At 44.5% G+C, this 26314-nt stretch overlaps 1 protein-coding gene across 6 annotated transcripts in view; it reads right to left on the bottom strand.

Moving 5' to 3' along the window:
* Window positions 1-26314, bottom strand: part of LOC100678116 (agrin) — a 341408-nt gene that overhangs the window by 57165 nt on the left and 257929 nt on the right. For all 6 annotated transcript variants that reach the window (XM_031921406.2, XM_031921407.2, XM_031921402.2 and 3 more), the window contains one exon: window positions 25870-26079. In XM_031921406.2, coding sequence (XP_031777266.1) covers window positions 25870-26079 — 210 coding nt within the window. The remainder of the gene's footprint in view (window positions 1-25869; window positions 26080-26314) is intronic.

The raw sequence follows: 26314 nt of genomic DNA, 5'->3' as shown, positions 1-26314 counted from the left end.
TAAAAGTCCGGAGCTGCAATAACTGCGCAGGACAAGGGAGGGAAGTGCTACATGGCTATAGATATTCGGCGCATTTCCTGCGCGAGCGCGAAGCCAGAATTATCTGGCGGTACACGCGCCCGATATTCTGTTGGAGGCTTCCGGCTGCAGGATCGGACTCCGTCCGGAAATTCCGTGCGTCATCCTACAGAGGAGTAGTCTATACTCTCTCGTTGCTGCTGCTGCTGCTGAGGGTTTATAGTTTCGCGCCACTAGCTGAATTTGCCCTGGTGCGAGTTTCCCCCAAGTTTTAGGTCTGATAAATCGAATGGGCCGCCGAGTTTTTGTTCGTTATGCGGAGTTTCGAGTTTCAAGGATGGGGTGAGATTATTAGAGTTTAGGAGCTCGTGCGCGTGTTGGGAGAAAAATTTGCGTATTTTTGATGGTAGGGTTTAGGTATAGTTCGCTGCGTTGTTGGTTGATAATCTGTTGAGTAAGCGAGCTTATTATAGGGATATAGAGTTATCACTCTATGATTTAGCGTTTACTTTAGCAGCAAAGCAGGAAATTGAGTAATACAGACAGACAGTATAACGGAATGAGAATCTGAGAACTGATATCATGAACAGATGAAAGTAATCTGCCCAGCGGAGATATCAACTACACTATAAGACTTAATTTTCCAACTATTTGTGCTGATTAGCAGTGCATGAACAATAAAATATTCATTTTTCTCGTATCAGTCTTCAAATCCAATGCAAACAACGAAACTAAATTATTCCCCAAACACATGCTTCATCACGTAAGTTCTTAGAAAATTCAAGACCATTTTCACTTAAAATTCACACCATCTATACGGTCCACACGCGAGCAGATCCGAAATCCGAATCTGCAGCAGCATCTCCGTAATCGAGCAGTCAGATTTCGTGGCGGCATCATCGCACACCGGTACACATCCGTCGCGTTCATTGTGAATTCAGTGCAGCTGCTGCAGTGCTTCCTTGGAGGCAAAGAGAGAGTGTGTGCGTGTGTCTATGTGTGTGGATGTATGTATATTTGCCCTTCCGACGCCGCGCTCTCACCCTTTCCGCCCGTCGACGGGATTAACTCGCGGAATCGAAGGCCAAATCGAACGATGTGCGACCGAACAGTCGAGTAGATCTGTGTACGTATGTGTGAAGATGCGCGGATAAATTGACTGTGCTGCTGCTACTGCTACTGCTCTTCGAGTATATGTGTGCGTGAGGTGTTGGTGTGAAATGTTGTACTACTATAGGAGGACGAGGGATGTTGGATGGATTTTCGAGTTGGTGGACGAAATCTGATTTTAGATTTTAAATCGGCGTGGGAGATTTTGGTTACCTTCTTTTCATTTTTCGATGTCACTGGAACGCAGTGAAGATAGTTGCACATTGCAATGGTTACTTGTTGAACAATATTTTATATATTGTTTTAAAGTGTTGTTTTAAATTGTACTGAAATATAGTAACTAAAAATTTATTAGATTAATACCGAACAAAATCAAAACATCTTTTCGAACAGTCACATAAACTAAATCATAATTTGGAATTGGCCAATTCCAGCATAAACAGCCACTCTATAAAACAATCAAACTCGAAGCGAGCTCGCGCGAACGCGTGCGACGCATCAACGCCGAAGAGATATCAGAAGCGGAAATGAGGTATTAAGCGAGATAGATATGGCAGCCGGATGAATGAGACGTCAGTAGTATACATATATATACACACGCACACGAAGTGGCGAGCCGTCGATTGAATTGGACTATATGGAGCCGTGTGGCGGAACACGTGGGCAAACGATCTGCCAATGCGAATCACGCAATTATGCTAATTTCTATTGCCGGCATGCTGGTAGGGAGCTGGGCGACACTGCAATTTCGGAGCTTACAAGTGGAGGCTTCACCTTTATAGCGGCCACCCGTCCATTTGCGGATTATTTGCGGCGATCGCTCTGGATTTTCTTGCGATCGTTTTACAATATGATGCTATGTTCTACTGATAAATCGGCGATAGATTGTATAAAATACCGCGCTGTAAAGCTTTTCTGGCGAAAAATTATAGAATTTTTTCAACGCACAACTCGGCTGACATAGAGCGAATAAAGCACGTCGAAAGCTCTGCCTAGAAACATTAAACGATCGCGAACGCATAGTAGCTACATGCATACACACACTCACACGAATTTCCGCGATTTATCACAGGACGATCGAGCCGCAATTCGCATTCACCGAGCGAGCGAAACGTTCAATCAAAAATGCAATTCGCCGACACGAACGACTTTTCTAATTTCGTGGGGTAGAAGGGGTACAGCTAGTGTAGATGCACCAGCAAAATCGAAACCAGGTAGTAGGGCACAGCAGCAGGCAACAACGACGAGGGTGTATGACTCGTCGTCGGAGCGTCGTAAAATTCACAGTCGCGAGCGCGGAGTGAAATCACGAGGAGGAAGATATAACGACGGGGCGTATGAGGCGCTAGTTGTCGCGCCTTTGTTTTTAAGAGAGGCGAGAATGAATTGCCGTCGAGGGCGGATTCGAGATGATGAAGCTTGGGGTGGGCTGAACACAGCGCGTATTTTACTACTTACACCGATGCTCACTGCGCGAATAAAAATTTTAATCCTCATCCAGTCGACTCGGTATTATTTCACTATAGTGAACTTAAGAATTTTAAAGCAAACGAAATTGATTTAAAGCTCCGAGCAGCAAATCAAGATTTCAATATTCCAGCGCGGGGGAGACAGTACTGAAAAGTTCAGTGAAAAGTCAAAGCCAGCTTTTCCGGACACACAGGCGACATTCGTCGCCGCCCTTCGACCCTAAATCACTCTCGTGCAAACGGGGCGCTGCGACTTCCCGCCAAAAATATGGCTTTATTGCGCCCGGCGGTGGCGGTGGTGGCGCTCGCGTTGAATCATAGTTTTGAATCGTCGAAATAGAAAAAAAAGCTCCAGCGGCCAGAGTGAAGTTTGCCCGGGAAAGCTGTAATTCAAAAACTTTGTGTCGCACATCGCACACCCGCGCGGTTCTAACTCGTTAGCGGAAGATTGACTTTGATAAGTGCCCCGTTGTGTCCTCTCTGCCGTTTTTTCTTCAGTCCGAGGAATATTCGTTTCGACTACGGGGATTCGGGTCTATAGAGAGGACCATCGATTTTTTCATCAAAATTTTCATTTTTAAAAATTTCGTTAATGCGTTTACGTGGATTCGAAAAGGGAAGATTATTTTTTTCAACGAAAAGAGGTGCATTGCAGTGAAAATTCCGCGGAAGTTATAAAAATTTAATCCATTTATAATCCCGCAAAATTAATCAGAGCACACCTTGCGCTCGCAACAACTGCAAATGGCAAAAGAGTCGGATTTTCATAACTAATTAAAGCGAAAAATCCAGTCCGAAATTTCCGAATATTAATTAAACCGAGAGATGAATCCCTCCCCATTCTCCACACAGTCTTCAATACGCGCGCGCACGTTGTATAGCGCGCGGAGCTCGTGCTTATCGATCCCATCCCTCGCGTATTCATTGTAAAATGAAATTTTTTCGCGCGCATATATAACGCAAAAGCGCAGACGGATAGGAAAGAAAGGAAGAAAGGGAGGAGTAGTTCCCGGGATTTCAAAGGTAAAGCTCGCTCATTAGATAGCGAAGCCGAACTCGCGCTGCAGCCTTTTCGTCGCGGGGGGAAGCCCGGCGAACAATGCGCGCCGCAAAGCTACATTTCCCGCGAGGGCTGATGAAAAATCGAAGAGCTGCCGGCGCTCAGGTAACCGGAGAGACTGTCGGAACGCCGAGAGAGGTGGAGAGGAATATGAATATTGCAAGGGAATCAAGGAGCTTATTTTTTTTTCTTGATCTCGAGCGGAGGGTACAAAATTTTTTTCGTCGGCGAGCTGGGTTTGCCTACTTATAGCACTTGGCTTTATACAATTTTTGAAGATTTCCATCAAATGATTCTTCTGGTTGTATTAATTAAAAGTCATATAGCGTTATTAAAATCGATTTGAAATTACGTGCATTCAGATTCACCAGGCAACGAAAGGAAAGGTCTAGAAGTGAAAAATCTCAGCCGAAAAAGTCTCAAAGCAAGAGAGCACAATGATTATTTATGTATGAAGCTCGAGAGGGTGGAGAAGATACTATCCAGACAAAGAGAAGTAAAATGAGAGAGAAAGGGTATAGGCACACAGAGAAAAAGTGAGAGGTTAGTATAAATAAAGTAAGCGCGCGAGCGAGAGAGAGAGAGAGAGAGAGAGAGAGAGAGAGAGAGAGAGAGAGAGAGAGAGAGAGAGAAAGAGAACTTGTGGTTTCATCACAAGCTGGAAGTACCCGATTAATATTTGATGGAGGATACAGCCGCTCGCCGCCGTGCTCTAGCCTCTCCGGTTCTTCTTCTTCTTCTTCTTCTTCTTCCGCCAAAGCCGAGTGAAAATATCTTACCGAACAGGGGCCTTATTCAGTAACTTTAACGTGCGCTAAATAAAATAAGCGTAGCGCCGTCGATAATCGTTATTATTTTAGAAAGCAAAAATAGCGTAACTCAAGCATTACGTTATTTTTTCGAAAGAAAAATATTTACTACATAATAATGAAAACACAAAACTTTATTCTAAAAAATTTTAAAAATAATTTTTTTATGTGAAAAACAAATGAACTTAACCATTTTTGTTAGATATATGCTAAATAATTAGCCAAATTTAACAAATAATAAAACAACAAAGAGAAACGAAAATTTGTAGACAAAACAGATCAATTTGTGTCCTATCGAAACATCATCTACAGCCATCGATTTAACAATTCAACAATTAATAAACAGGAACAATAATCCTAAATTGATATAATTACCCTGGTAAAAATTCTAATGTTTAAAATGGGCTGGAAACTATAAAATAAGTATGAGAAATAGCCTAGTCATAATTTGTGATGAAACGCTTTTTCTCCCATTTCTTGAGCATTTGTTGGAATGAACATAACCTTAAATCTTTCGTATTGATATTAGTCCTTGTGCCGTACACTAATTTCAAAGAGGCTTACGGATTTTAATCGATTTCCAAACGGTTTACACAATTAACAGTCATTGAGAGCTATACAAGCACGACATACGAAGATATTCGTGATTTTCTTATTTTTTCACTTTTTTGACCCGACTTATTTTGCGTAGTACTTTCGTAGCCATCAACTAGCTGTCACCTGTGCTTTGCTTTAGACAGTGAAATCTATTTTTATAAGCTTGAAAATTTCTTGTAATACGGTATGACTCTATTCTTACTCCAATAAATGCGTAAAAAATGTCCAAAATAGCGTTTCATCGCTGGTCGAAAAATGGACCTATTTTTCGCCCATCTGTAGTAATACGTGGTATATTGTAGCTTTAAACTGATATCGATTTCTACCAGGGTAATATTTAACAAAAATTTTAGAAGTCTGAAACTGTACATGTCCTTTGGACTATGTTTCTTCGACAGTTCATCTAATTTTTCAATAATTTTTTGGAAGTCAGTGTTGACTTCGCTTTTTATATCGACTATGGCTGCGGTGATGGTTTTTTTGGCACCGATGGCTCCGATTAATTGTTAGATATTATTGACAATTTTAAAAATAGAATTATAGTGTTCAATAAATTTATTAAAATCTCAGTTTTCGGGTGATAATTTTTAATTTCCCCCATTCATTTATCTGTTTAATCAGAAGATAAGGCAGGGTAAATGTAATAATGTAGGGTCTAATAATAATGTCTAATGTAGGGTTATTCGTAATTCGTTATTCGTAATTCGCTAAAAATAAATAATAAAGTATTGAAAATAGCTTGATAATAGAAATAACTCCAATTATATGGATGCGTAAAATAACGTACTATAAAATCTACGTTAATCTATCAGTTAACGCTACATTTTTATCGATTAACGTAATGTTTTTAGTGCTATTTTTTCTAACGCCAGCGTTATTCGTTAAAATTTGACGCTATTTATCATTTTTGGCGTTAATTTGGCTATAACGCATGCGTTATTTGGATTTTAAAGTTACTGAATCGGGTCCCAGCCGCTCGGTTAAGCCATAATGCCGCTCAGCGCGAATACGCATTAGTCTTGTTTTGATCGAAACTACGCTAAGCCGTGAGGATCGAATCAGCTTCGAGCAAATTCATATTCGCCTCTCGAGAATTATTTCATCGAAAATCAGGTATACACTGCGGCACGATAAAAAGAAGAAAGAAAAATAAAGCGCGTCGGTCGCGGCGATTCGACGCAGACTTTCATTACAGCGAATACATTAATACAGGGGATGTCCGTTAATTGTCCATCGATCGATCGCACTTGAATTCACCGAGAAAACAGTCCCGGGGCGACGATATGTTTTATTAAATTACACGCGCACGCGCGGGGCTCTCTATTGCGCGCAGGCCGATAAATTATCAATTTACAGTGGAATTTCGGGCAGCAGCTTTCTTTTATGCCCGACGCGCCCGCCAGCTTTATCGCCCCGCGTGTATACGCGTCGGGATTTTATATACAAAGGAGCGTTACGATCGATTGGCTGACGATGAATGTTATCGCGATATGAATGATTTGAAAGTTTTTAACGCGTAGATACATTCCAATAGAATCGCATATAATTAACGAGAGCAACAACCACAAACGTATAATTATAATTGCAAAATTTTAATTTATGAAAGCGTCAGACGCCTGCGCATTTATTGAGCGTATATGCACAGACATACACGGCACGTGTGTACTTCGCCTTTACTTAATTATCGCGCACAGGTGTAGAGACGAGGAGGTGCCGACACACACAGCCGTCCCCCGCTTATAATTACATGTCAGACGCACTTGTTTCTAATTTTCGTTTACTTTTCGCGGACCGCGAAATTACGCTCTCGCCTTTGTTTCCCCTCGACGTCGTCCTTCAGGTAGATGCCGGTTGTTTTCTAGCAGGCTAATTTTACGCCTTCGGGAGAAAGAGAGAGAGGGTACAAACTAGTCCAAACTCGACGTCCTGCATAAATTTCAAAAGACGCTGCGTAATGAATTTCTTCCGAGCCTTTATCCCTCCTAATTGTCACCGCAACACCGTAACTATAACAAACGTTGCTACCCTCAAACGCAGAAGAAAACTCCGCCTAAGGCGTAATTTGCAAAAGCACATGTGAGACATAAAACGATGCAGTTACGTAATGCTTTGGAGAACCGTAAAAATATGCAAAGCACCTTGAGGCGAAAAAAAGGGAAAAGATCAAGCAAACTGTAGTCGGTCGTTGCCCGCCAGCACATTCCCCTTGATTGCCACTCATTCGGGACGATGCTCCCTTTGGGATGTGCCTCGCTGAAGCGAGAGAGAGAGAGGGAGATAGAGAGAGATGTAGTTTCCTAGGGCAAGTTCTGTAATTCGACGATTCTCCATTACGAGCGTGCGAGAGAGGCCGATTGAATTATTCTTGGGGAGATCGTTTATCAGATACTTGCGCGAGTGCTATCCGTTTTAATGGCGCTGGATGCCGACTATTCATTGAAAATTGCGCGTGATGTATCGCTCTGTACGGACTTGCTTGGTTGGAATTGATGGGGATAGTTCGGGGTGAAGTGTTGCGTGGACTGTGCTTTCGATATTCAAATTTAGCATTTGTGTTACGATCTATTCTATCCGGCTTCCGGAGAACTCGTTGGTCATGTTACTTCGAATCTCGATAAGACGGGAGATGATAATGAAAATAGAATCTCCCTTTATTCAAAGAATTCCGGAACAAATTTTATTTGCCGTTGCAGAGCCCTCCAAAAATATCCTAAAATAAACCCTTGCGAAGACGTGCTCAGCACTTGTCGGCATAGATCTCGCCTCACCGTGTGCCTTCCGCAGGAATCTTTCTCTCTCTCCATTCACGAGAGGGTTTCCCGCGAGCTCGCCCGTATTTTTCCAAGCCGAGGCAGCGGAATTTCGCGACCGGAGATTTTTGATTCCTCCTGGCGGCGCAGTCTCGTCTCCATAATACCCCGTCGCGACCACACATATGCACGAGTCGTATATGGCACGACGGCTCGAAAGTGAAAAATACACAAACCTGTGCGGGACTCCTGTGTGTACATGGTTCTATATACGTATACCGGAATGACGCAGTGCTATTGGGTGAAAGTAGAGAAAAAGAGCTGCGGCCTGTATAGCCGCGCGGGGTATATAAGACCCGTGAGGCGGCGAGTAAACTCCTGAATCAGGAAAGCCGGATCACGTAGCGCGGAAAAGAGAAACTGAGAGACAATCCGCGGCCGAGCGAATGAATGAAGAAAGCTACGCGCGAGGCTATGGGGGGTAAGTGAAAAGCGCGAGAGTGTACGTATACAGTGTGCCAACTGCGAGAAGGAACGTGTATATTTGAAAGTTTTTATCGATTTTCATTTTCTCTATTGTACCAATACAACAGGATCGCTGATATGACAAGTGGAATAAATTAATTCTGAGCTGAGTGTTTGAGTACAACAGCTCTCGGAGCAGCTTAATTGTTCAGCGTTACAGAGAGTGGGCGGGCTCCTCGAGCTAATTGAACGCGGCGGCGGGGAACATTCTCCGTGTAACTGGAAAAGATCAAAGCTCTTAAAACAAACGTATCGCGAGCTAAGTTTGTAAGTAATACCTCAAAGTTTCGCTGCTGATGTATACGCGCGTGTATATGTATATATACATGTATATCAGGCGGAGTTTCAGCTGCGGGGAGAGAGCCTATGTATCGTAGGAACACACTGCGTTATACAGTAGAGAATACATTATTAACGATGAATTATCGCTGCGCGTTTGGAAAACTTGCGAGGCGCGCGCAATATCTATTTCTCCATTCGCGATAAAGGGCTCTCTCGGGGTAATTGATGATTTAATATTTATACTCGTTACTCACGAGACGCAGACTACTCGCTTCGTCCTATGAATGAATATACGTACCTGGAACAGAAAATTAAGATGCATGGTTAGTTTAACGCGATCAGCGATAAATAATGTTAATTATAGGGGTTCACAGGTATATTTGAATTAGGGCGGGTACGAGAAGTGAGTACGCAATATCGGAGGACATAAACAAGCCTAACACCCCGTAAAGCGGAAAAAAACGCGAAGAAAATTAGTAGTAAGAGGTCTTCGCCTCGATCCTCAGGCAAATCCAAAGGACGACGACGCGTTCATCGCTCCCGGCGCGAGGATCTCCGTGCTCGAATCGGATTAAAGCGATCGCGCTGCAGCAGCGTCGGTAGGATTTAAATAATTGAAATAAACGCCGACGGCAGGACGACGAAGTTACCTAACTGACGTAGTCGATTCTGGCCAGTCAGCTCGTTTCGAACTTTTTTCCCCCCTCTCTCTCTCTCTCTCTCTCTCTCTCTCTCTTGCCCCGGCGTAACTGTCGGCCTCGTGTGGTTTTCGTTCGCGAAAGCAGTTGCCTAAGCAGAAAATCGAAAAAGCCGATGGAGGGAGAGAGAGAGAGAGAGAGAGAGAGAAAAAAAGACTGCGAGAATGCGCGTGGGTTGTATGGTGATCCGAAACGATTGGACATTCTTTTCCGGGGGTATTCTGCGCGAAATGCGGACCTTTGGGAAATAAATTGTTACCCGACGTGGAAAGAAAAGATGTAATTAAAGTCCGATTCATATGTATGCATATGCTTTTAATTTTGGGAGTGGAGACGAGTGTTTGACGAGAATTCGTTTTAATTATGCGGTGCTCCCGAAAAGTCGAGGCAGAAAAAGTCTATTTGAGTTTGTAAAACAGACGTAAATCTCTTGGAGCACGTTACACAATGTGCTCGCCACATAATGAGATAAAAGTTTTAAACTCTCTCTCTCTCTCTCTCTCTCTCTCTCTCTCTCTCTCTCTCTCTCTCTCTTTCATGCCCCGACCGTTCGTGATTTTCGAATGTAAATATTCCAAGGCTAGTTTGAAACAATTTCTAATTACAATTTAGAAAGCACTTGCTGGGATTTAAGGGCCTTTTCGAGTAAGTATTTTGAATTGTGAAAATATCACTACAAGTTTTTTTTTGTATTATTAAGAAATACAACACCTGTCAAAAATTTTTCAAAAAAATCGATCCCTCGTCACCCCATTTTCCCAAAGAAGAACGACAAAGAGACAAGTTCACAGAGCAACTTCCGAAACAATTTTCCCCCACAGTAATTAAGCAACTTTCAAGTGTTATACTTGCTCTCCCCGAAAATAAGCATAATAACAGGCGTGTAATGAGATAAAACGACGCGGAGATAAAAAGAAAGGAACGGCGAGAGCTGAGGGTGCAAAGAAAATACGGCGCGAGGAGACAGCAAAGTTTTTGATTCAAGCTCCGGAAAGCAAACGAACGTCGCGGAAAGAGAGAGAGAGAGAGAGAGAAAGTGCGAGAGAAAAAGTCTAAGCTAGTTAATTATTTCAACGGACGAATATGCGCTCAAAGCATTTTAAAGTTCCGCAAACCGAAACTTTAAATTTCCTTCTAAAGGATGGAAACTACCGCACGACGGCCATTTATTCGCGCGCGTAGTTTTCTCTTTTTTTCCATCGGTGAGATTTGAAAGAGGGAATCGAGCTGGCTGTATGTAACGTTACAGTACGAATGCGACTTACTCACAGCGGCCGATTTCAAACGCGTTTGGACTCGAGGTGCGTACGGAGTTTCGCGGTTGGGTCGATGTAAGACTTCTCGAGTTCTGGTCTTGCAAAGCTCCTTCTTGCCTTCTAACGCACTGCTTATACGGAGAATGAGGTATTGCGTAACTAGAGTTGCAACCTTTCTACTTCTACGCAAAATGTATTCGATACGTAAAATACATTAATAAAAGATTGCGAACGTACGTCCAGTAGTACAAGTCGCTCTATGTCGGGCATTACGCATAACGTGCCACAAACGTTTAAAAATAATCTCAGTACAATCGACGCCACACTTTTATCTCAGCCGCGCTCGTAAGCGATAAATCGCGCGAGTCCGTTATGCATTCACCAGCCGTGCGCGTTTTTATCACTCGCCCGCAATCGGGTTCTTTGTTATCATATATTTTTTCACGTCTCCTCGACGCCTCTTTGTTGTTCAATCGAACGCGCGAATCTGTATGTATCGCGGGGCTTAAATTCATAATTATATCGATCGCTGCTGCGCAGTTGCCAGAACGATATTTATCTTGCGTGCGTGCTCTCGGGCGCGAGTACAATCGTTGTTGCATAATTGCTCCACGGTTTTAAATAAATCATCGAATCGCCACCTGTTGCCCTCGCCATATACACAGCGGATTTGTAGGCGCGTATGTGTGTGTGTGTGGGATAATTCTGCGAGTACCTATATACCTATAACGAATGGTAAAAAGCTCTCTTGTGAAATATTGATAAATCGGCCAATGAATGAAGTGGATCGAAAGGTGTAGAAGTGGATATAGAAGATTGGTAAGGTGTTGGTGTGGATGTTTTGTGATATTTTTTAGTTTTAGAGAAATAGGTGAAGGGTGATTAAGCAGAGTTTTGGAAATAGGTGATGAGATTTGAAATGTAGTGATAAGATTTTTGCTTCAATGTACATAATTTTAAAAGCCTGAGTATGTATGAATTTATTTGAAGATACAGTTTATTGTTCTATTGAAATATATCTTGAAATACAACACGCATACACGACCTCAATAAATAACAATTTTTATAAAAGAATATGAAAATAACATATAAAACAGAAACAAACAACTCATATTTTTCAAAATAAATGTACGTATAAAAAAACACGCATTACACTCCCACATAGCATCGAATAAATTGAACACACTTCCGCGAATTCATAATATCAAGCATAAAACAAACGCTGCTGCACATTTACCGAAAAAAAGAGAGATCCCAACTCAACCCTAGATCCAAATAGACCGAATCGTCACGACAGCTGGTGGAAACGCGGCCATAGTTCAGTTCTCGATTTCTCGTTTTCTCCCATCGGTGGTACTGGCGCATTAAACGCCGCAGGCGACGCGACACACACGGTAAATAAATGCGCGACAGTGGCGGGTACAGTGCATTTTTAATCCGCCAGCGGCGGGAAAATTCGCTGAATTTCTAGTCGAACTGTCGGTTTTCGCGCTATCCTCTCTCTCTCTCTCTCTCTCTCTCACTCTCTCGTGTTTTACTGTAATTAAATTGGATTTTCCGTGGGACGAAATTACTTTTTCGCCGTGTACCCGTTTGCTCGTAACCTGTGTTTGAATAAAAGTATCGCGTGCGATGGAATCCGTGGTAAATATATATTATACAAGCTAATAAATAATGAAGATTCGAGAGGGAGAGAGGGAGAACGAAAAAGTTTACACTCTGTAATCTTGACAGTTCGACGAAGCAGTTTCGCGCGACACCGAGAGTCTTTCCTCGAAATTGATGAGTTTAGCCTTATCAATTCCAAGCGATCGCTGCCCCTGCCGCCGCCACGAAGCTCGGTTCGCAATAATTGAAGAGCTTGGCTTCGCTGCAGCTCGTCCGTCAGTCCGCCACTGCAGCAAAGGCGCGAAACTGTGTTGCAGTATTGGTTGGCGAGAATCGAGAACGAGTTGTGGGAGTGAAGTTTCGAATGACGCATTTTGCAGTTTTCACGCGTGAGCGAACTCGATCACAGGCTGGTCTTTTGTTAGCAGATCGATAAAGTTTCGAACAATCGAAACCTCTACACTATTTCGTACAGCCGAAAAAGCGTAAGCCGAGACATTAATCGTATTATCAGAAGAACCCATGACGTTTGCGTGCGAAAAAAAGCTGCGGCACGAAGCTAGAGAGAAAAATTCTTTAACCAATTTACAAAGTCCAAACAGGAAATCACGCGCGCAGCTAAGGCTATTAACTCGGCACCTCCTTGGAATCCCGACACGCCTTAACCGGAATGTAAATTCTTTAAAAAACTGTATAATAGCCCCACTTAGCTCTGCTGCGGAGGGGAGGAGGAAGAAACTTGGCTCGGAATTCGCACGGATAAAATTCAGAGCCAGGGCGTGTGCCAGCTCTTCCTTTCTCTCTCTTTCTCTCTCGACAAATTTTTATGTAGATGCCCGACGTCAAAGTAGCCAAAAGCCTCTTCTACCTCCTATAAGGCGAGAGAGCGAACGACGAGCCAAAGGGGCCTGGTCGAGCGTAACTGCAGCAGTAGACGAACAGCGATGGTATGGTGTAGAGAGAGAGAGAGAGAGAGAGTGAGAGAGAGAGAGAGAGAGAGAGAGAGAATAGAAGATAAGTCGGGAGAGAGAGGCTTGGGGCTGGTTCGGAGAGAAATTAGAGAGTTATTGGGGTGATATTTTTCGGACGATAATCTACTCTGGCAGAGGCTGAAGATTAGAGAAAAAGTTAATGGGTAAGTAGCTTTGACGATGGTTTTTCCTCGAATTAGGCTGTCTCTTTTGGGTGAGATACTTTCATTTCCCAAATCCAGCGTTCTTTTAAACAATATTCCGTCTCTGTATTTACTCATAAACTAATCAATCATATTATCAATTCCCAACATCGTCGCAATCGAAAAACTTGCCGAATCAATTACTCGACTCCCACAGGTAAAAATTTAATTCACCCACACGTTCACACACATCCGGCAAATCCCACCGCACTTTTACGAGCGAATCAATAGCGGGAAAATTCATTCCGACTCCTTTCCACAGCAGTGAAGCTCCCTCTTCTCGAAATAAGAAAATAAAAAGGCGAACGCCCAAGCATACGATCTCTCGTGGGCAAAAAAAAAGGTGAGATAGAAGAGCGTGTGTGCGATCTCGAAAAGTGCCGACGAGGGATATAGAGTAAAAGTGAAGGCTCGCGAAATTAGACCGGTAGAAATCGACGCACGTCCGCCGAGCTGGCACTACGATCCGCCGCTGGTCGTCATTGCGCAGTTGAGTACGTGCGCTCGTTGAGACTTCTAAGGTTATATATAGAGATGCGCGACCGTAAGAAGGATTTGAATTTCTCCCGCGCGATTCTTCGGGTGGAATGAGCACCAGACAAGGCTCATGACTTATTAAGCTCCCGATGGGGGTCGACGGAATATAAGTTTTTAACTTGACTTTATAATCTCGAAGCTCGATTCTGTAGGGAACTTTGTTTCCTCCGTGGCCTCAGTCGGACTGGATCGTCTTTGCGCCAGCCTTGATAAGCTCTGCTGTTTATTCTCGCTAATATCAATCTCTTTCCGAATAATTTTCCTCCCTGCTTTCGCGCCGCGCATTATCTCAAATCCCTTCCGAGTTCAAACGGATTATAACACTCACGCATCACCGGTTTGACGCAAAAAGCTCTCATATTTATTTCTCTCTCTTGATTATATACACTTCGCTTTATTTGTATTTATTTTCGCGCCGGCGCTTACTTAGTCAAGAGGGGGGGGGGGGGGGGGGTATTTTTACGCGACTTTATCTGTTATTAGTGAAATTAAGCGACAGGAATTAATTATTTGCGCCCGCCACCTCGGTCGGTCGCGCGTGCGCGAGAAAAGCTCGTCCATTTTCCCTCATTATCTCTGAGTGACTTTTAAAGAGCTTGTGCTCTCCCTCTCCCGTGCGTTCGAGATAAGCGCCCAGGAGTTTAATAAATAAAGCGCCTCTTCCTCTCGCCTTTTTTTTGCAAAGCTCAAGCCACCTCGTTGCGTTGAAACCTATCGTTTTCTTTTTTCCGGGAGAGATAAACCTTTTTGCCTTGGTCTCACGGTATAATCGATGAGCTGGGCATGAATAACTCGTGCAATGTTTATTTTTAATTTCCAGGCTCCGCATAATTAATCAAACTTTATAGCTATATCCTTAACGCGGAACGATACTCGAATCCCTCGACAAACGCTCTCAAAATCAGTCGGGCCTTACAGCCTATGCAGGAACGAGTCTACCGCAGCCCTCTATCTGGAAAAAAATTAGACTTCAACTACTGCGCGAAGTAGCCAGGAGTCAATATACGTGACCTCCCTACTCGGGGGTCGCAAAAACCCTCTCACGCCTCGGCCGTGTAATTAGTTTCCGAGTTAAAGTGGCCCGGATGCAGTGGCACCCGTGGGACCTCTATTTTCTCCCTTTTTACTCGACGCTTGCGCGCTCGCGTCTATATTTCCCGCCTGTCACTTTCCCCACTTTCGCGCCTGTCTTGACAGTTTTCGCTGTTTGGCCGAGGGGCATTAATCGGTCGTTTTTGGGCCAGGGGTATTGTGCGAAACTTCTTATTCATATGTGAGTAATTTTGCACGAAAATGTCTGACCAAACACTGATGTGACTACTCGTTCCGAATCACATTCACGCCGACGACGCAGTGAAATAAAGAAATTTTCGTAATTCGCATTCCGCAGTGTATTACACGTGGCGTCCTCGGCCGGGTATTAATAACGCGGCAGTGTGCCTTGGGCTGTCACATCGAAATGCGAGCATTATACGCGTTATTTACTTTTATTCGGCTGACGAGCTCTCATTTTAATTTCCCTGCCGTCCTTCTTTCTTCGTACTTTCTTTTCGTTTTTGTTTGTTCCGCCGTCGCTATCTGCGTCCCTCTCGCTCGCGTACATATTTTTGCCCGGCGCGCAAAAAGCGCCCGAATGGAGAACTCGACGATGGATGAAAATGAAAAAAAGACGCGCGCCTTAAGAATTGGGTCAAGCGACATAAGAGGGCTTTTTCACGAAGCTCGAAAGACACAGCTGGAATGAAACTATGCTCACGTGTGTCGTCGTCGTCGTCGTGAAAGCTTCGGCAGTTGTGTTGCTGTCGAGTCGAAACAAAGTTGGACCATTAATGGCGAGTTAGGAGAGGTGTTGTCGAGATTGGTTGCGCGCGAATCTTTCCTTCTATCTGTCTCTTTCTCTCTCTCTCTCTCTCTCTCTCTCTCTCTCTCTCGGGAAGTCGGAATCGGGAGTCACGTGTGTACACGGCGTGATATACGAGGGGCATTGCAATATTTCGTTGATGGGAAATGCAAAGGTCGGCCGTTTTCTGAAAAGTTTCGGTATCGGTGTTTCATTTTTCGAATTTGCAACTGCAATTCCGGCTAAAAAAAGAAGCAGCAGAATCGGAACAACCTGGCTATACAGTATAAAAGCTTCCAATTCAAAGTAACAACTTCCTTTCATCACCGCAGTCGAAAGCTCCATTCCAGTACACAGCATAAAGCTCGCGACCAAAGAGGCGGCCCGAAAAAGCGCAGCAAAAAAGAAGGCCATTTCCTTTTCTGTGGGAAAAACAAACGCAGCTGCGTTGCCAAAAATCTATACGATACATCTATACCCAGGCGCAACGTGTGCCTCCGCGAAATTACGGTACACGCGGCGCAACACGTGCGCGACGATACTCAATACTTTGGAGCGAAAAAAAAGGAATGGAAGCGAAAGCTCGCACTGAAAACAAAGACGAGAGGGTGACGAGGGAAGGTTACGAGTGTGTATCGCGGCGGCTGTAAAAAAAGGCTAGGCGCGCAATTTTGAGGCGACCGGAAATTGCGCGTCGGCTTACGCGAGTGTGGAAAAGCGCGCTTTGAGAGGCGAGGCGCAGTATTTTTGCGCGTTTTTTCGCTCCTACCGCGAGAGAGAAAGACAGACTTCGTTATTTGAACTACTTGTAGCTAACGCCTGTCTCCGCGTGTGTGTATGCGCAAGCTCGTTTTCGCGGAGCTTGAGGGTGAGCTTTTTGACGCGGCTGGTTTTGATGTTTTATGCATGAATTAAAATATTACTTACTATCGCACGGCATGAGTGTATTATGTAAGGAACGTTCCGCAATTGGAATTCCGCCTCCTCTACTCCGCGCAAACTATATCCCTCTCACCTAAGTATTAAAAAAAAAACGAAAGAAAGCGACCAGCAGCAAACAAGCAACGTTATTGGCGATGGCAGGTATTAAAGGATTTGTCAGCCGCGTCGGGAATATTAGCCCTCGGCGGTAGTTCGCCTACAGCTATGTTGTGCACAAGGGGGTTAGCTAGTGTGCAGGTACGAGGGGAGAGACGCTGGGCTTGCGTGCGTACACACTTATTAGTGGGCGACTCTATGCATGGCGCGGGGCCAACTAGTTATACGAGCCTGCGAACTGCTGCCACCGGAAAGTCCAGGCCTCTCTCTCTCTCTCTCTCACTCTCTGTGAAAAGCTGCATACTTGTATGTATGTCTCTGCTACATGTGTGTGTATGCGCTCGTGTATTCGAGAACACAGGCCGAGAACTATGATCGAGTTTTTCGAGAAGGATTAAAATTATCGAACGCCGGATGTAAGATTTGCTGCAGCGCTAATTAAGCTTCTTTCGTGTAATGTACACGTTCGAGGGAAGGGAGTCGCGCAGGGGTGGAATTTCGCCGATATTTCATCGCAAAGGCGAATTTTTCCGCCGAGCTCTTACCAATTTTTCATGGGAGGGAGGGAGAGACAGAAGCTCGCATTTGGCCGGGGATCAAAGGATCAGAGAGGCCTAATTGCTATTTACCCTAGCCACAGCATCTAGCCCGCAAACTCTTCTCCCTCCGACTCTTCTTTCTGTTTTTTTGCTCTTCTGGCGCGTCTCTTCCTTTCTACGACGGGTCTCTATTCCTGAGTATCTTTTTATCCCCCTAAAGGTGGGCTGCTTCGACTTCGCCCGCGCTTCTGTAGTTCGAGTGCTCTTCGCGAAGCTCCGTGGGTTTTAGAGCGAAGTTTGCAAAGAACCTATCCAACCTATAGTCGAAATTTAACGAAACGACGATAACCCCTGCCACTCAATACAGTTTGCGAAAAGTTTGAATACCACGTACAAAACCGTCCAGACCGCGATTTCACGGCCGTCAGAACAAGCACAATATCCTCGGCGCAAGCTTCGTCAAAAGTCTGTCTCTCTCTCTCTCACTCTCACTCTCTCTCTCTCTCTCTCTCTCTCTCTCTCTCTCTCTGATTTACCGCAGTCGAGCGCAAATACGTGTCCGAAGCCCATATAAGACGTCGTCTTCACTTCCTCGAGCGTATTTCCATAAACAAATGCGCCGCGCATCAGCGATGCCGTTGTGTATTCGCGGATCTCGGCGCATAATCTTCGCGATGTGTTGAGCCAGACAGCCGGAATAATAAATCTCGCGAATCTTGAGTCCGAGACGAGTTTTCGGTTAAAACTTGACTTCCGAGCTGCCGCCGAGATTCTCGGCTCTCGCGGGAGAAATTTCGGAGTTGTTTTCAGCTTGAATATACGCGGGAGCCTGCTTACTTTCGCGAGTTCCGCGCAGCACACGCGCGGGGAGTTTACAGCAAGTGTGTGTGTGATAGCGCGTCTGGAGTGATATATTTACCAGCCTTAGATACGTTCGTATAAGAAGCTTGCATTTCCAGAAAGCGTTTGGCTGGTGAAAGGGATTTTAAAATTTTTCACGTTTTAATTGAATTTCCCACTGCGTCGCTGGATTTTCGCAGCAGTGTACAGACCTAATTAATCAGGTACAACGCTTGGAAGATGCAAATTCGGAGGAGCCAACGTGCAGCTCGTGCAAAAAATAAAGAAGAAAAAGTCTCCGGGGAGGCCTCGCGCACAGATTGTGTAACTTCGAATCCCGTGAAAAATGGCGCGGGACATTTTTCAGGATTAGTCCGTCGCGCGGCCGTCGCCGAAAGTAGAGAGCTGCAGAGCTGGCGAGAGAGCTGTAGCCAAGGAAAACACACGGGATCGGACGTTCTTGAGAAGACGGAGGATTGGGCACACGCTGGCTTCGATGGGACGAGGAGAGGTGATTTTATGAATTTATTGAGGAAAGAGACGGAGCGAGTTGGTCTCGCGCTTTTCTCTGGGAAAATTCAATTTTATATGTTGCGAGAATGATTTAGTTTCTGATGGTCTAAATTTGGCTGAGATGCGAGTGACTGAAGCCTTTTCATTATGAAAAATTCAATTTCGTTGAAGAAAAATAAGGAAGAACGTAAATAAATCGATTCTCAACCTTTATTTATATTCCATCAGTTCCTCCAAACAAAGCGCCGTCTTTCACCCCTACTATCGCACCTTGCAGCTACTCCCTCACCAATAACCAAAACGAATATTGTTTATTCGCGAAATGAACAATCTCGCAACGGCGAGTTGGTCAAAGCGCAACAAAACAGTGGGAAAAAGGCCGGCTCCGCACAAATCCATTACATCAACGCTTTCTCGCACTCTCTCTCAAAATCCCTCGTTAAAAAAACAACTAAGCTTCGGCCACAGCAACAATCCGCGGCGAAGTTGTTTCGCCGAGTGTTTGCTCAGCGAATCAACGTCCGTCGTAATTATCCAGTCTAAATAAAAAACAAAAAATAAAAGTGAGAGGCAGACAGACGCCGCCACTGTCGATTTTGCCGGTATTTGCTCAACTCGCAGTGGCGTTCGACGCGGCACGTTTTGATCCGCGAGCGAGGGCATTATTCGCGCGCGCTTGGGTGGCCGCTGAAAATGAAGCATAAAATTGCACAAACAAACGGCAATCGATTCTCGCGCGCGAACGCGGGGATTTCCTTTCGATGATAAACAAGCGACTGGGGAGCTTATGGATATCCGACGCTCAGTGTACCACTGCAGCGTAGACTGTAAACGTAGACTGTAAACGATGAACCGGATATAGCTTATGAGTTGCGAACGAGCTAGTATATAGTCTGTGTTTTTCCTGCCCATGAGTGCGTTGATTTTGTTTTTGCGCTTGCGATGCGGTGATTGGAGAAAACTGTTCGAGTTTGTTTGGTAATGTTAGATAGGCTGTTTGAATAATATACAACTTTTGTCGGATAAATGTTCGTTTACCTACTTATAATCCGTATTGTCCCTATATGTACATTAAAATCAAGTTAAAAATTCACGATGCATCAGTGAGGTAGAAAATCCGGTATGATTTTAAAATCGAATAGCACGAAAAGCATAAAAAGCTCGATGTACCGACTAAAAATAAAAAAGCACTCGTCAAGGTCGAGCTGTAACAATCATCATCCCCTGAAAATTCAGTAATCGGCTCACGAGTCGTTCTCGTCCGCTTTAATTTCTATTTTCAGCAACACGTCTACAAAGCCTCTTGGCTTGTTCGCAGGCACGCGCGCATAAATAGCAAGAATAATATTCCGCGAGTGGCATTCGATATCGCACGCGCGAAAGAGCTAAATTTATACCTTCGGCAAACAGCGGCTCTTCCCTATTACTCGCTATCGCAATATCTGATCCAACCGGACACTCTGTAACTCTGTTTGCAGTCTAGGTATACGTTATATACCTTCGATAAACGCACTGCGTCCTATACTTTCAGCGAAAAGAAAAAGCCACTCGAGCGATAGCGTATCTCGAACTTCTTACATTTTTCTCTTGACTAAATACGTGGCAAATGGAAAATCGTGGTATACTGAAGTAGCAAATCAGCCTTGCCAGTTTTACGCGTTCCATCAATAAATTCAATCTCAATTTCAACTTTGTGAATCTCTCGCCGCCGCGAGCTGAGAAATTAAAAAAAGCTGTTGCCGGACAGGGAAAAAGTATCCCCCAAACTTTTGCGCGTGCGAGCTTGCAGGCATCCTATATACGCTTTTGCCCGGGGGCCGATCTCTCGGGCGCAAGCGCATGCATCTTCATTCGGAGAAAGAGAGAGGGATTTCTTTTGCTCCTTATACGACGCACGAGAGGAAACAATTCGCGAACGAAACTCCGGGGAGTCGTTATCGTCATGCCGTGACGGATGCGAGGCCAATCACGGGGTATACGCGGTGTCGGATTGAACGATCGTAATCAAATTTTTTTTTAATTTATCTATTTTTACACCCACGAGACCGTTGAGTTAATCAATTAGTATAGTCTATTCAGCGTATCCGTGCACGCGGAGTCGACGTCTCTCGCAGTTGGCCGTGGAATTTAGCGACAAGATCTCGCAGAAGTTGGACAGCCACTCCCCGCGCGAAAACTGCTGCCCTAGTTGTTCGTCTTTTAAGCTTCTCTCTCCGGCGCTGGAATTCATCAGCCATGGAACTCGGATGAAATTTCCGAGCGCGGTGAAGAAGCTGTGATTAGTTTGCGAGGGGTAATGAACTGTGGTGTGCCTGATAATCTCTAATTAAGCTAATTTCGTTTCCGCAGAGGCAGCTTATAGATTATACTCGTTGGATTCCGACTAACAAAAGCTGTGCACTTTTATCTTTCTTATTATCATTTCAAAAGAGCGGCTATTGAGTAACCAACAAAAGAGATTTTATTATACCCAGCAGAGCTTTCAAAAGTTATAATCCGCCCATTCCAGATCTTGGAGTAGCAACATCCAAGTTTCGTCAGCCATCGGCTGCTACTTTTTTACTCTCTTTTCCTCAAAACGCACATCCTCCGTCCATAAACTGCTTGAAGACTAAGAAGCGAGAATCTCATCTGTGTAAAGAAGAAAAGAGAAGAAGTGGATTAACGCTGCGCCTTTAAGAAAGCCAATGAAAAAAAAAAACAGAGCTTAAAAAAGGCCAAAGAGCAGTAGGCAAAATGCGCACCGCGAAAGTGCTCGAGCGCGTGCGCCAGCACTCGAGGATCCTTTTTGATTGTTCGGGTTTTGGTCTCTGCCTGCCAGCTCCTTCTTTTTTGTCCTCTATATAAATCCTAGCCTAGCTCGACGCGTGCTTCTGCAGCCGCTGGCTCTTCTTCCGCTTGACGTATCTCTCTAGGAGTCGCTTTGTTGTCGCGGAAAAACTGCTTACTAAAGGAAAGCGCGAGATGATGATCTCTCGCGCACAAAACGCCCTCGCCCGGGATCTATATGCATACGTTTCGCGGTTGTAAAAAACTTCCTTTCGACTTTGCGTGTACACGCGCGCAGAGCGAAAAGTGCATTATGTCGCGAGGAGAGACGTAAACTTGACGGCGGTGGCTTTGAGCGATTTTTGCGGCTCTAAGGGCTTTCGTTTATGCCTGCCTCTCGCTTTTGTTTTTGCTCCACCTTCCAAGTGTCGCGCGGCCGCTTTTTTTCTCTGGAACTAGTGCGCAGTGTTGCAGCATTTGTGCGAGAAAAGCTTGCCGCTCGTGTCACACACTTATACGCGCGTGATATCTGGAGCCTCGTCGACGTTTAATCTCACTCAAAGGAGAAAGCGGTTTCGGGGTGAGAGAGAGAGAGAGAGAGAGAGAGAGAGAGAGAGAGAGAGAGAGAGAGAGAGAGAGAGAGAGAGAGAGAGAGAGAAAGAACAAGGATTGGAGAAAAAATGTGCGGTTTTTGCGATAGTCGAGTGTTCAACAGATCGGGCTTATAATTTCGCGGTGAAAGCCACGTGCTTACGCGAGAAAAAAACTCTTTTTTAATCCGATGAACGAGCGAATTTCGTGGCCTTCAACAGTGTTGAATGCGCATTTTCGTTTAATTTGGGCTGAATTAATTTCGTTGAATGTACGTGAATTTGTATTTGCAACGGGGTTATTGGTCGAAAAATATATTAAAGCGCCGGACGAAAAAAATCGAAATAACGCCACATAGAATCTGTGTTTATCGTGAAGGATTCACGGCGCGCAAACACATCGTCGAACGTATTACAACATTCCAAGTAGACACGTCCAGCGCCTCGTAGTCTATTCTGTTTTTCTCAGCAACGTGTCTTAAAGAATCAATACGTCGCGTTGTGATCCCCTGTCCTATACGTCCATCCGGGTATTAATGATTAAAGAACCGCGCATTCGAGTGACCCTCAATCGACGGATGGCTGCACGCAGAGTCAAAGAGAAACTTAATTTCCGTGTAAGAGGGACGTAAAGGGGAGGTCGTGGGTTATCTTGACAGATGGACAAGCTCGCGTGAATAAAAGATCCGAGTCAAGATTCCGTCAACTGTTTATTCGCCTGATGGGTAGCACGTATGCGTTGACTACTCGAGGGTAGGCTCACTTTTGCATGTTCTGGGTTTAGGTGCGAAGGTTCGTTGAAAAATTGCGTGTTCGTAAATAAACTTTTCTCATTTTTAAACACATAATATTTCGTTCTATTCCAAATTCTCAGCTACTGCGGTAAAGGAAAAATCCCGACAAAGTACGTAAATTTTCGCCAACATTTCCAGATAAATAAACGCAGAGCTTGGGCTCTCGAGCTTCAGGAGGAAGAGAGAAAGGGACAGAGGGAAAAGTGGAGAAAAAACAGCACAGCTCAGTTGCAGACAGAGGAGAAAGGATCTTTTGCGGTTAACAGGCCAGTCAGGAAGATACGAGAGTTAAAGGAAAAATCTCTGCCGGGGAGCGCGCGCCGAGAGAGAGCGCATTGGTTAATTCATGGTATTGAGCGAGTGCGCTGGAAGAATAGCTTGGGAAGAGACCGAGCGGCCGTTAAAAGTCAGATGCGCCTCGCAGGAGAGAGAGCTTTAACTTCGTTGACGGAGCGAATGTATATTTGATTTTTCAGTGATTTTTGCTTATAAGCTGGAATTTTTTGTGGAGATTTGTAAAGAACATCTTATTTATCTCCTGCACGCCAGTGTCTTTCCGGCGATTTCTAACTGCCTCACAATCGGCGCGATCTCTTGCATTCTATTTACATAAATTTCGTCTCTGAAAAAAAAAGAAGAAAATTGCCCTCACTTCCCACTCACACGTATCGCCTCGCCCGAGGCGCACACGAGAGGCGGCGTCGCGGACATTTTTTTCGCGAGCGATTCTCTATTAAGATATCCGGTGGCACGTAGAGCGAGGAGAGCGAGCGCATTCATTTTTCAAATCACCCGGCGCACCGCCCTGGCATTTGATCCTCCCGCAACGGCCGCCGCTGTTGCCTCGTGGTCGTCTTCTCTGGATTTCGTTTTTTGTTCTCTCTCGCAAGCTCGCGCTGTGTATCGGCGCGGGGATTTTTTGTTTCCACTACCCTCAGCGTCTCTCGTTTATTTTACATTCTTCTTTTTTCGTCGATGCTTATCGCGGACCTCTGTGCCAAGCCTGCTGAATTTGCTCAATGGGGATGCTGCAGATTGGCTTTATGCATTTTTTTCCTCTGCAGCTCGGACTGACGTTATACGTTTTAAAAAGCGAGAGATTAATCGACTTTGACCAGGGAAATGGGTTTGTTGCGTGAGCTGGGTTTTTTTTTCACCGAGTAATATTGATAATGGAGATGTTGTATCGGCGCGTCGTTTACCGAATGAGTTTATAGTTATTGCTAAATTTTTTTAACCTGCCCAAATGTGAGAGCTTTTTGATGGATTGAACTGATGAACTACTAATGCATTAGTTCGGATTAGATGTGTCCAGTATTGGTGTAACTAATCATTGAAATATATATTACAGAATAACGAAGTAAAGTTGTTTATCCAAAATTGTTAATTCAAATGCTTTTCGCAATCTCGCCCTGGCGCCAATAAAAATCTCCGTCTACCTCCGCATACTCGTAAACCCCATCGACCTGCCGCACAGCAGCTTTCCACTCGACACATGTGAAAAAAGTGAATTAAACTCGCGTAGAATAAGGTCGAATTTTCAAAAATGCCCGCGTACCCGCACGAAATTGAGTTATAACGCCAGGACAATACAAAATTCAATTAATTTCTTTTACAATGTTGAATTTGCGTCCAGCCGCTGTAGGCGCGCGGAACACAGTAAAACCGAGCAAAGCAATAAATTATCCGCTCCCGCGCTTGCTAGCCGTTTCCATAAAAAGGTAAAGTTCATCGCGTGCAGTGTGCGCGCGCGAGCGAGTAAAAGCGATATTTTTCGCTTTATAAAAATGTAGAGTAATTCCGCGAGTCGAGTCGATCGTAAAGTTTTTTTCCTTCTCGTTCGAGATTTCCCTGTTATCGCTTATGCTCGAGATTATCTCGGCTGGTTTTTTTTTGTATTTTATTTTTGCAATACCCGGAATCTCTTCCGCGCCATGGGGTGAAGATAATTCGCGGAATCGTGTTTCACAATATCCAATCCCGCTAAAAATACGATTCAAATTTTAAAAAAATATACAATCGCGGGCATGACCAGAGTGAAAGACACGCTTCGTGACTGGCATTGTCATTCGCAAGCTGCTGCAGCGGGTTATCCAGTGTAATGCCGCACTCTTGCGATCGGGACGCGTAAGACGCGCTCGCGAGTAAATTGCCGGTTCCGTTAAGAGATTGGATAGGCCGAAGCTGTCGAGGAAAATGTAGTCGCGGTGGGGAGGGATTTCGCGCGAGCGTGTAAGTCTTGTATTTTTATAGAGGGATGTGTGTAGCCATGCGCTGTGCGGATAGCGGTTTGAAATATTCAGATATTGGTTTAGATCGGAGCGCAGAGGACGAGTGGATGGAAGTAGTTATTTTTTCGTGAAAAGTGTGTTTTTATTTTTTATTTTTCGATGTTCGGGATTCATCAACAAGCTGAATAGAGTAAATATTGGTAGGGAAACAAACAAGCACATCTCCTATTCATCCTTTGTTTCCGCCGGCATAAAATAACATTGATTTTTTTGGTTAATTGTAAAGCGTTGAATCTGACCAAATGAAGCTATTCATAGGGGAACGGAGCCTGTTAGAACTTTTTGATACGGATAACAAAGTAGAATCGCTAAAGTAATGGAAGTAACACATTCGAACGCGAACTTTCCTTATGTGGCTTTACGCTGAAGCTATCTTCGGGCAATTGTCTGGTGTGGCGTAAGAAGTCAAATAGCTCGTGCAAGAAAGCTTTTAATCGAGCGTGTAATGAACGAGCGGTGATCTGGAGAACGGCTAAAATCAGGAATAGTCCATTAACGCCATGACAACCTCAAATAGACGTCCTCGTACCAGTTTTTTTCTTTTAAAACCCTTCCACAATTACACTGAAAGTTCGAAAACCACGCTCGAAACGTATCAGAAGCAAAAGCTCACGACACCGCAAGCTCCGACCGCAGGTCTTACGATCCGACGCGCGATTTCGCGAACGTCAACACGTAACGGGAGGGAGAACTTGCACACGTGTAGGCAGTTGTGGATATAGATATATACGTAAGCGATACGTTATTGTTGTTGTGACTTACCGCAGGCGCCCTGGTGCTTGACTCGCGTGTCCTTGCGCTTCTGGCAGCTGGCCCGGCGCAGCTGACAGTCGTTGTCGTAGGTGACGCCGTCGTCACCGCAGACGGGCGAGTAGCTCTCCGGGCAACCGGAGGGGCACTGGCACATAGCCTTGCCGCTCTCCGAGATCACGCAGCTCATACCCCATCCGCAGAACGTGATCTCGCAGGGTTCTGGAAGCAGATGTGGTAATGGTTTATGAGTTTCGGCGTGACTTGATTTTATTTTATCGACTATGCTAATATATTGATTATTCAAACGAAAAACAGCCTTGTATACAGTGGAATTAGTGGAAGATAGAGAGAGAAAAAACATCTGTTGTTATTTTAAATAGATATAACCCGGTAACGATTGTAAATCTTGGCTTGGTTGTTAGCGTTTGTACTTTGATTTTTTTTTCAGTTTTAA

This window comes from Nasonia vitripennis, chromosome 1, assembly GCF_009193385.2.
Source record: "Nasonia vitripennis strain AsymCx chromosome 1, Nvit_psr_1.1, whole genome shotgun sequence".
NCBI classification, from domain to species: Eukaryota; Metazoa; Arthropoda; class Insecta; order Hymenoptera; family Pteromalidae; genus Nasonia; species Nasonia vitripennis.
The sequence above is the reverse complement of the archived record's forward strand: the minus strand, read 5'-3'. Positions and strand labels throughout refer to the sequence as shown.